Consider the following 10,812-nt stretch of genomic DNA (forward strand, 5'->3'; position numbering starts at 1 on the left):
CTTTGCCTGTTCATCCTTCGATCACGAACTTCGTCTTCACCCTTCACTTCTCTCTCTCTCCCATGGCTTCCCTCACCTCCTCTCTCTCTCCCATGGCTTCCCTCACCTCCTCTCCCTCTCAATCCGTCGCCAAGCTCGCCGATCACGCGCTCGATTCCAGTCCTCGCGCCACTCTGCTCAAGCTCTCGGCCCCGCGCGCGGCTCGCGGACGGACGGCAATCGTGAGAAGCTGCCATGGAGCGCAGACTTTGGTTGGTGAGTTATCTTCTTATTGCTCCCGAGTGGTGCTCTGATTCTATGCTGGATCCTCTCCATTCGACCGTAGACTGCTGATTTTGATCGGTGATGTCAATGGGTTTGTAGATAATTGCAGCCAAGCGTCCAATGTGCCGGTGCTGACTTGTTCCGAGGTTAGCTTCATTTTCCGCTCTCAAGCTCGCGAAACACACACACACACTCTCTCTCTCTCTCTCTCTCTCTCTCTCTCTCTCGAGCGCTGCTACTTGATGAAGGAGGGTCAAAGTCAAACTGGTCAAGTTGGAGTAACATCTGTTAGTCTTCGTGATCGAGGAAAGTTGCAGCGATTTGGGCTGATGAATTTGGCTTTGGTGGTGTCTAGGCCGTCGAGAGGCTACAGGCGAAGCGGAGAGGCTGGAGAGGAAAGCAGCAATATCTCGCCATGTACTCAAGCGTTTCCGGCGGGATCGTGACGGATCCGGCGGCTATGGTGATCCCCATGGATGACCATATGGTTCACAGGGGACACGGCGTCTTCGACACCGCCGCGATAGTGGATGGGTAAGTTCGCATTCGCCTCCATAAATTTGAAAGCTCATTCAGAGAAGAACGAGTTCGAATACGAGTGCATTCGGGAATTTGAGGTCGGGCACCATCCTTTTCGACTGCTCCCTGTTTTTTTTTTTTTTTTGATTCATAATTCTCGAGTTGTTCATAATGGCAATCTCCTGTCTTGTAACGATTAACCTGTCAAATGAGTTCAAGGTCCTCATACGAGAAATCATGTTCACTGTTCAGACACTACTCAAGAAAAGTTGATTGAACAGAACACAGTGTCTGAAGTAGCTGGAATTTAGTTCATAGCTAGTTAAACTACTTTGTGTTGTGTTTATGGTTATCGCAGACATCTCTACGAGTTGGACCAGCACCTCGACCGCATTATGAGATCCGCGTCCATGGCCAAGATTAGTCTTCCATTCGATCGAGAAAGCATAAAAGGGATCCTCATTCGAACGGTGAGTGTTTCCGGGTGTAGCAAAGGGTTCCTGAGGTACTGGCTTTCAGCAGGCCCGGGTGATTTCCAACTCTCTCCTTCCGGTTGCGCCGAGCCCGCTTTGTACGCCATCGTAATCCAAGACCAGTTGCCATTTGATTCGACGGGGGTCAAAGTAGTTACTACGTCAGTTCCGATAAAGCCTCCTCAATTCGCCACCATGAAAAGTGTCAATTACCTTCCCAACACGCTGTCGAAGATCGAAGCTGAAGAAAACGGCGCCTATGCTGCCATATGGTTAGACAGCGAAGGATTCGTCGCTGAAGGGCCGAACATGAACGTGGCATTCGTCACAAAGGACAAGGAACTTCTGATGCCGCATTTTGACAAGATCCTCAGCGGGTGCACCGTGAAAAGGGTCCTGTCCCTTGCCGAGGCACTGGTGAACAAGGGTAAACTTCGGGGGATTAAGCTAGGGAACGTGACAATAGAGGAAGGAAAAGCAGCGGACGAGATGATGCTCATCGGCAGTGGAGTTCTTGTCCGCTCCGTCATCCAGTGGGACGAGCAGGCAATCGGCGACGGTAAATATACATATTTTGGTCGTGTGATGCGTTTGACTTGTTTTGGTAGCGTCGCACGGGTCATGCTGACTAGTTGCATTTCAATTCCCTCTTTGATAGGTAAAGAAGGTCCCGTAACCCAGTCTCTCTTGAATGCCATCATTAAGGACATGGAATCAGGACCCTCCACAGTCCGAATTCCCATTCCGTACTGAGCGCCGAGCCGAGACCGCTCCTCTCGTCACTGTCTCGTACGGTTCATGAAGGATCTTGACGTAGATGTCACGGAATGATGACAACAATGTACAGCTCCATACTTCCTTCCGTCGGTCTTGTAAAAGGATATGCTTGTCATCGAAGATAAATTGTTGACTCAAATGTATCATCTCAAAGCGACTTCGGTAGAAATAAAGCTGTGAACTAGCGAGCGTTTTCTGCCATTTTCTCTCTGTTACATCTTCTTACGTGAATAAGCAAGCAAACATTTTAATCTACCCCGGCAATTCTTTCTGGGTTTGACATTGAAATGCGTATCTAATGAATTCATCCACGTTGGATGATCTCCGCCTACTCATCTCCTCTGTTCCTCATTCAATGCGATGCGATTGTTGCTGATTAAAGTTAATTTTCCTCGGATCCACAAGAAGATTGAAGATCATATTAGTAATCTGCTAACTAAATTAGACCTTCATCGTGCGAATTGGCTTAACATAACCCAAGGGTTGAAACTAATTAAAGTCGCAAACAACGTACACATCATTTTGATGATCCTTGGGAAAAGCCAAAGGCAGCTTGATGTTCACTCATCTTCTGAGTACCACTATTGTGAACGAGCAAGTCAACATCCTGTTTGCACGTCCGTAGATCTTTTTCGCATATCTCCGGTGTATGGTTTCTGCAGATCACTGGACCATAATTCAACCCTGTAACCGTGTTACTTCATTCCGAATACATGACAACAAGGGAACTGAACCCAAGCATAGGAACTCAAAAGCTAGATAGCTCCTAAAATGATTCAATCAAGCATTTCGGACGATTTAAAAATATCAGTGTAGAACTCCTCAAGCACTCTTCCCTGGAAGCACTGACCTTTACAAATTAGTGCTCACTATCTCTGCTTAATCACATTGTATGCTGTGGTTTCCCTTCACCACATGGAGGAAAGGAACAGACTTCAATATCAGTGTAATGACATTCGAGCAGTGTAAAATGGATGCTTCATCCTTTGCATGAGCCACGCGCATTTACTAGAGTATTAGCAAATGATCACGTGCAATTAAATTCTTTGTTGAGCCTAGGGGTCTATAGCCTGATAATGAGTCCTCCACCAGAAATATATACTGCCGAGGTTCATGCATGGACTTCAGAAAAATAATCAGCCACATATATATAATGTTAATCATGGGGAGGAGAGAAAACTAGAAAAACCATTTTCCAATCGTTAAATTGAATGAAAAAATGAGCAAAGCTACAGTTAGTTCTGACAGGATATTTTTTGGACCTAATAAAATATTGCAGCTGCATAATGAAAAGTCAAAATGTGCTTCATTGGCTGTTTTCTTCAAATCACAACTTATTTTCAATCTTGGACGTTAGCCGAGCATTTTCAGTAGCCAATCCCATAGTTAAAGTTGAATTTTCTTTAGAACAGGAGACTCCACTGTCTATCTGAGATTCCACCGTAGTTTCTGTAAGAGGAAACTTTACCATTCCATTGCAGTTACGGTGATTCTTTGGCTCACTTCCAGCTTTTGTGTGGTCATTTTGTAGTTCTGGCCATTTTCTTGTCCCAGTTTGAAGCGCTGGACTGAACAATGTGTCTGCTGCATGGTGGAAAGGACATATTTTCCTTTAGAGTGGATTGGGAGAACTCAAATAAGAGTATCTACACTTCACGTCAACCAACAAATGGTCCTTCTGAACCAAATCTCCGAATTTCGAAGTTATCTAACATTAGAAATCGCAGAATATTCTGAGCAAAGCTTCTCAAAGATGAATACTAGTCCAAGGAAGTCTGTCATAATTGATAGAAATGTTGGACTTCTGCAAATGCCACATTTAATTACTGAAGAAAGGCAACAACCATGCCAACAATAATTTATATGCAGAAACAGATCATCTTGCAAGAAAAAATTAACAAGAAGTACATGACCATTAATAGTTTTCTCCAATACGTGGCTCCTTTTGTAAACAAATGCTTATATTTTGAACATGCCAACACATCATCACATCAACTGACAGAACAAGCAGCTATCAAGTGCAGACAGACTAAGATATTGCAGATTAGGAACAACCCCAAAAGGTTGAAAGGAAGGATATCCAGTTACTTACCTTTACTTCCATGAGTGATGAGATTGTCAAGGAAGTGCAAGAATGTTGTTAGGACAACCTTTTCCTGCTCCACATAGACCCCTGTACGGTCTCCATTATTAAATTTACTCCTCGTGGGACAAGTATGGTCATCAACTTCATTTTCAATTCTATCTTCCATGTGCATAGCATCTTTTTCCTCACACATCAACGCAAGTGTTCCTGGAGAAACTGGCCGATCATTTTGCAAAGCCTCTCCACTGGACGCACAATCAACTGTTCCTTCTCTTTCTGCTAGACTCCTACTCAAGTTGTCATCATTCGTGCCTTTCTGAACATCACAATCCTTTTGACTACGCTCTGTTGCTTTAGCAAACAGAGAGAGTGAGTTTTCAATGTCTTCCTGTTCTTTCTGCTGATCTGTCTGCGTTTCCTTCTCTAGATAGAGTGGCGAGGCATATTCAGATGACAAAACTATGCCAAATCAAAACAATCGAATCCAACTTATACAAAATCATAACTATTTCAGAAACCCGAGGACTCAATTGTATGGATTTAACAAACATCAAATCTGACAAAAAAAAACCTAAATAAACATCAAAACATAAAATGACAAACTATGGCATAAAGGCAGCTCCAATTAATGCAACTCTCTATAGATATTCTACAATCAAATTAAGCAAATATTAAAAAACATAAAAAAAAAAAAAGGATAACGTCCATCAACCTAAGTTTTGATTGCCATCTAAATGAGACAGGCGAAATGTACTATTCCAGAACATATAGAATCATCCAGAGATTTAAGCATTAGCGAGTTGAAAGCCTTCAAAGCTCTGATTTAACTGGTAAAGAACTACAAAATTAAACAAATGGCAAGACACAAAGGCAAGCGGTAGCTGTAAAACCTCATACATATTTATAAGTTTAAACGTAAGATGAAGTTCATGAAAAACAGCCAAATTACATTTCTATTGCATGTAATAGTTGAAACCTGCAAATGTAGTCCTAGCTTCTGAAGAGATCGCAACCAGGAATGAGCAGAATTTCTTCATGTCCTCTGGTTGGAGCATGTTTGCCAGCAGAGATCTTCAGTGAAAATTACCAATGCTTGGTTAGATACACACAATCACCTCTTTCCATAACATGTTCAATTTCCAACAAACAATGGAGAACCTGTATGTGAATTTGGAATGTCCTGGCATTGCTGCATTAGCTGTGTAAGCTGTAGATGTGGATAGGGAAGAAGCCATGCCGCCAACATAAGCTCCAGACTTTCTTCCCTAAAGAAATTGCAAGAACTCACCATTATAGGTCAGTGAGAAGAGAGATACTCGATGAAAAGAAAGAGAGTTTGAATATACTGAAATGGTCTTTTTTAAGAGCTTTGTCCTCTTAAGAACTCAAGAAGCATGGAAATATGCATGATAAGTCACTGTCTCACAAAAATGTGAAATGTGTATGATGAGTCACTGTATCACACGAATGACCTTTTCAAACAGAATCGGACATTAAGCCACCATCGCAGGTGATTGTAAATATAGATGCTTATGTATGTCTAGATGTAAGTGCATGCACAACCACATGAATGTGTGAATCAATATCTTTTCTCCAATCTCTCTTTGGTCTCCCATCAATCTTCTTAACAAACTTAGATAGCTAAAATGAATTGATAAAGACCAATCCCGTGATGGAGTTGTGCCTTCTCTTTTTCCCATTGTACCCATGAAGGTGCACAGGAGGACCCTTAGAAAGGAAACATGCATAAGGACGGGGATTACAGATACCAAGTTCCACAGCTTCCAACATCCAAGCATACACATCTTGTCTATTCTGTGTAGTTTCAAACACTAGACTAAACCCAAAAAGGAAATGAAAATCATAACTGCTCGAAATAATCATATGATAGTCTGTAATTCATCTTTTCCGATATTAAGCACCTAAATTGCTCCGTCCTTTTCTCTCACTTAGCTTCAAGGGTGACAAGGGCATCATTAGAAAGGTTTATCCAATTAATCACAGGTATATGCTCTACTTTACCATCTACATGATGGTCATTGTAGATCTCTATTTTAGCTTTTCATCAATTTTCTTAACCGATGTCATTAGACAGCAAAAATAGTTCGACAAAGGAAAGGACAAAATTCTACTGAATTATTGACTCTTCTCTTTCTCAAATTATCATGGCAAATGCCCACACCGTCCCTTCAACAATACAAAATGGTTAAGGACGTCTCTCAAATCCGGGTTTCATGGTTTCAACAGTTTTAAAATATACACATCTCACGTTGTGTATAAGCGTGTGTAAGTGTGCGTAGTTCCAAAGACTATAGTTCCCAGTTAGTCTCGATTATGACACATACATCTTAGAGAAGATATCCTCTACAGAATTATCCAAGCAGTAGACAAATTGACATATACTTGTACAGCCAAGGTTGCAAAAGAGAAAAGACCTGCTGACACCGGGCACTTGCTCGGCTGGATCTACCATTATGGACCATACTGGAAAAATTTTCAAGTTTTATCTTCTTCATAGCTGGAGGGACCCCATACCCTGAGGAACCAACTGCTCCGTTGATTGCAGCATTGGCTGCTTGTTGGATGTAGGCCATAGCATCATGGGTACCATGGAAAAGAGTCATTCTTTCTTCACTTCCTTCAAAGTTCTTGCAATCCTTGCATTTACAATTTTCAGAGCACAAAACACCAGCCTGGAAACATTCACAGTATTTCTTGAGGCACCCAGATTTCTTGCACTGACATCCTTTGTTGTGCTTTCCCACGATTTGAATTCCCCCCGCATCCTGTGTTTTGTTTTCAATGTGTTTATTACCCAGCAAAACTTTTAGACATAGTAGTTATGTAATCAACACACAGAGTCATAATAAAGAAAGCGTATTCACAAAAAGAGACATACCCCATTGTCTTGTAATCCATGAGGACTGGTAGCAATCTTTGGTCTAAACGCTTCTGGATTTCTTTCTAAGATTGCTCTAACAGCAAATTTCCTTGTGGACTCATTTTCTTTATTATTCTGACAGTTCGTGCAGTTGCAACCATCACAATAAACTCCAGCTGAAAAACATTCACAGTACCTAAAAGCTTCAAGGTCAGTTTCCTCATTGAGAACAATAGTGCAAGAGATATATGAACGCATTGCTCTCACCATCTCTTGTCACTACCCAGAAGCCAATAAAAGGACAATTTAGATATCCATTTGATCAATTACATCATTTCTGGCATGAATGCAAGGATACTCTCAGATCAAGAGACTACAATTATGTATCGTGGAAAAATATGTATTAAACATAGGAGTGGCGAGAGACAAAGTTCTATTGTACTATAACACTGCTAGTGATTAAAGATGCCCATGCATGCGTGACCACACACATCGAGTATTCATATTTTCTCTCATTGTACAGCTGAATTCTTCATGCTCAGAGAAAAGAGGACAAGAGAAAGACGTCACCATACTAAAATATGTCCAAAATATTTGGAAGCAGAGTTGTGTATTCCAAAAGTAAGTATGGACAAGGAAATGCTTACAGTTTCAGACATCGAGAACTCTTGCAATTACAACTCTTTGGCTTCGTAGGAGTACAATATTTTGCTTCATTAGCAATATGTGGTCGGGAAATGGGAGATTCTGGCTCGCTGCAATGTAAGTGATTCGATTTAGTTTACACAGATATAAAAAGAATTTTGGAATGTACACATTGTTATGTGCGTCTGTGTATGTAGATGTGTGCGTGTATACACCCAAACAATTATGACAAAACTCAAATCCGTTGTAAAGAAAAACGTTTGACGCCCAAGATTCAAAATTTCAATCCAGTTTTATGGAAATTCTGGACCGATTTGCAACACAAATAATTAGCAGCAAATGACCTCTATTTGTCAATAGAAGAAAACAGTTTAGTGATCATCAAAAGAAATTTTACCCAACTTGCACTGCCGGAACTGGAACCTTATGCAGAGGATGCGGTATCTGCTGTGTCGACGGAATCAGCCGCAGCTGTGGCTGTGGCTGTGGCTGGGGATGTGACTGCAAAGTCGAATTCAAGATCATTATCCGTGGCGGTGGAGACTGAGCCTGTACTTGTGGCAGTTTCCCCTGCGGCAGACAGAGCTTCAACTGATACTTAACCTGCGGTGGCTGCAATGGCGACTGAAGTTGCACTGGGCGGAAAGAACGTGACTCAATTGGCCGTGGCTGCCACTGAACTGCCTTCTGCAAGTGCGATTGTTGCTGCGATTCTGATTCAGATGGCAACCGAAGCTCGAGCTGCGTACTGAACTGCGGGGGCGGCTGTGGCCTCGTTGGGGGCTCTTGATGCTCTGTCAAAGCCACATTCGCTGCCGACGATCTACAAATTTCCGGGAAATCCAACTGTCTCGCTGGCTTTTGTGGCGCCAAATCAGACACGGTCTCGCTCTTTTCCATTATTCTGCAATCAGCCTGAGCTAGTTCAAAGGATTTCCCTCTCAGTCGCTCGATTGAGTCCTCAAGATTACCTCAGACTCCGCAAGATGAAACTTGATCGACGGCAAACAAATAGAAGGCTGCATATAAGTCACAGTTGTCACCAACGAACGACATCATCAATGGCGCAACTGCGTTGTCTCCGAGATCCGAAGCACGAGGACGTCGACTCAAACGGGAGAAAAAATTACCGAAGGTTCGCTCTCTGTCGTAACGGCGACGACGCATAACGGCATTGCAAGGCGAGGAGACGTTACAGTTCGCCGCAGACCGAATGCGTTACCGACATCTCCGGCGATCGTCCGGTCTTCGCCGGCGAGCCGCGAACCGTATGGAGCGGGGGAAAGGTTTTGGGTTTAGAGAGAGAGAGAGATGTAGGGAGAGAGAGAGAGGTGGGACTGATAGTGCGATTCTGCATCGAAGCTTGCAAGTGCGTGTTCATCTCCCTCTAATGGTTTTGAATTTTTTGATCTTCTCGTGATCGGACGGTGAGATTGGTGATATCGATGATCGCGCGGATCAGATTGAAAGTTTCGCTGGACGGGGGAGATAGGTTGAGAGCGAAGTCAGTGACGCAGAGCCGTCGGATGAAGTTGCGCTCTTTAGGTTTGCTCCTTTTTGCTGGGAAATGGGTAAAGCGACGGAGGTCGAGCTTGGCGGTAAGGGTCAGCGGGGTTTCTTGCGTCAAGACACGTGTACGGCCGATGTTATGGGTGAATTGAGATGGCCTTAAATGGACGGTCGTAATTTGAAACTCGAACTCCAATCAAAACGCGACGCTGACCCTTTTTGCTGGGTTTGGAGCTTGGGGCATTTGAAAGGGTTTTAAATCCCTGTAGAAAAGCTAGGGATTAAACTAATAAATCGAGTTTAAGCTTTAATTAAGTGATCTCTTATCGTTGGGATGCTCATTACTGAGATAAAAACTTAAATAAATGAAAGAGTTCAAATATTTTTATTTTTATTATGATTTTTTTATCGATACCAAAGCAATGAATTAAACGCATCAATTTCATCTATCGATCAATCACAAATAAACTCATCTAAGCGGAATCGGGTAAATTGTGAATATTTTTGTGTTTCCTTCTCCTTCCCTTTTTTCGGAAGAAAAGGAGGATCTGGATCTTGTTTGAAAAATGATTTCAATCTCATTATTTTATCTCAAGCAAAAAAAATTAAAATTTTAATTATTTTTCATTTTCTCCTTCTACCTCGTCGAGCGAGCTCGAGCTTTTTAGCCTGCGCCTATAGCCCGTCACCGGCCATCGTCGAGGCCCGCCGACCCTATGAGGGGAAATAGAAAAGGAAAAAAAAAGAAAAATTTAAAGAGAAGAAAGTACAATAAATATTAGGATACTACAAAAATTTGAGAGAAGCAATTTTCGGAAAGTATTTTCACCTTTTCAAATTGGAGAATTCTCTTTCATGCATTCATGTATGAATATTTTTATTGACCGGAAAGTGTTTTCGGGTGGCTTGTCATTTTCGGCTAACCAAACGAATAAAAGTTCGGAAAACGAATTCTCGAAAAACATTCGCAAAAAATGAATAATGCGGAAAGCATTTTTCTACAAAAAATTGCTTATATTTCTTGAAGTAATTAATCGATAAAAAGTGTTTCTACTATGGACAATAATTTATATCTAAAAATTTTCATGAACGATGAAGATATTTTTTGTTCGTGCATTTTTGTAAGAGATACAAACGATTATTTTGAGGAGAATATTTTTCAAATCATTCATTTTTTGTTAAATAAACGAAATCTTAATTAAAAAAATTGCTTTTCTGATCATAGTCCATCAAATTTAATCATGAAATTCCTCAGGTTACCCTTTTTAGGTTTTTTTTTTTTTTTTGGCAAGGAAGTTAGCTTTTATCAACAAGCCAATGTTGTAATTTGTTAGACCAAAAAGATCTACTCATTCACCACCGGATTGGCGACATATCTATTCGAAATTAGTCTTGCAACCGAGTTCTTTTACCTCTCGATCATCCGACGTGTCACTCGTGTTTTGCTGTATTGACAGTGAGATTAACTACTGAAAAGTCCTTTTAATTCTGTTTCATCGGAATTGTTTTCCCGACGAAATATCTTTCTCTGCAAGTAGTTCTTCGGCCTTTAAGTATGTTAAAGGGTTCTATGGAAATTCCAGATAGGCATAATTCAGACGGAATAAGGAAATCAAATGTGACTATACAAATGCAAATCGAACAAGAATTTGACTTAA

The 10,812-nt window shown here is 41.5% G+C and overlaps 2 protein-coding genes across 8 annotated transcripts; one reads left to right on the top strand and one right to left on the bottom strand.

Moving 5' to 3' along the window:
* The first annotated feature begins 31 nt into the window (after positions 1 to 31).
* LOC115750105 (D-amino-acid transaminase, chloroplastic) lies at positions 32 to 2,286 on the top strand. The gene is made up of 5 exons (XM_030687277.2): positions 32 to 255; positions 364 to 410; positions 620 to 798; positions 1,142 to 1,815; positions 1,915 to 2,286. The coding sequence occupies exons 1-5, from the start codon at positions 63 to 65 to the stop codon at positions 2,007 to 2,009; spliced, it is 1,188 nt and encodes a 395-aa protein (XP_030543137.1). The 5' UTR covers positions 32 to 62; the 3' UTR covers positions 2,010 to 2,286.
* A 92-nt stretch (positions 2,287 to 2,378) lies between these two features.
* LOC115750101 (protein tesmin/TSO1-like CXC 6) lies at positions 2,379 to 8,993 on the bottom strand. 7 transcript variants are annotated; one of them, XM_048277225.1, is made up of 9 exons: positions 8,043 to 8,993; positions 7,648 to 7,755; positions 7,019 to 7,196; positions 6,555 to 6,905; positions 5,278 to 5,384; positions 5,096 to 5,190; positions 4,126 to 4,578; positions 3,502 to 3,617; positions 2,379 to 2,699 (listed from the first exon to the last, which is right to left on the bottom strand). In XM_048277225.1, exons 1-9 carry the CDS (start codon positions 8,543 to 8,545, stop codon positions 2,697 to 2,699), a joined length of 1,914 nt encoding a protein of 637 aa, XP_048133182.1. In that variant the 5' UTR covers positions 8,546 to 8,993; the 3' UTR covers positions 2,379 to 2,696. The 7 variants fall into 7 exon arrangements, with proteins under 7 accessions (XP_048133182.1, XP_030543131.1, XP_048133181.1 ...); XM_030687271.2 differs by having other exon boundaries at positions 2,379 to 2,717; XM_048277224.1 differs by lacking the exon at positions 2,379 to 2,699 and having other exon boundaries at positions 3,157 to 3,614; positions 4,126 to 4,542.
* Between the last annotated feature and the right edge of the window lie 1,819 nt (positions 8,994 to 10,812).

The sequence above is a fragment of the Rhodamnia argentea genome, chromosome 4 (genome assembly GCF_020921035.1).
Source record: "Rhodamnia argentea isolate NSW1041297 chromosome 4, ASM2092103v1, whole genome shotgun sequence".
NCBI lineage: Eukaryota > Viridiplantae > Streptophyta > Magnoliopsida > Myrtales > Myrtaceae > Rhodamnia > Rhodamnia argentea.

Bases quoted from the DNA above. Each gene is read 5' to 3' on its own strand.
- LOC115750105 (XM_030687277.2), top strand. From the start codon at position 63: ATGGCTTCCCTCACCTCCTCTCTCTCTCCCATGGCTTCCCTCACCTCC. The intron at 411-619 runs GTTAGCTTCATT...GGTGGTGTCTAG, and splicing joins CGGTGCTGACTTGTTCCGAG to GCCGTCGAGAGGCTACAGGC. The intron at 799-1,141 runs GTAAGTTCGCAT...TGGTTATCGCAG, and splicing joins ACCGCCGCGATAGTGGATGG to ACATCTCTACGAGTTGGACC.
- LOC115750101 (XM_048277223.1), bottom strand. From the start codon at position 8,545: ATGGAAAAGAGCGAGACCGTGTCTGATTTGGCGCCACAAAAGCCAGCG. The intron at 5,191-5,277 runs GTTCTCCATTGT...TTTTCACTGAAG, and splicing joins CATTCCAAATTCACATACAG to ATCTCTGCTGGCAAACATGC. The intron at 4,579-5,095 runs GTTTCAACTATT...GATTTGGCATAG, and splicing joins AGCTAGGACTACATTTGCAG to TTTTGTCATCTGAATATGCC.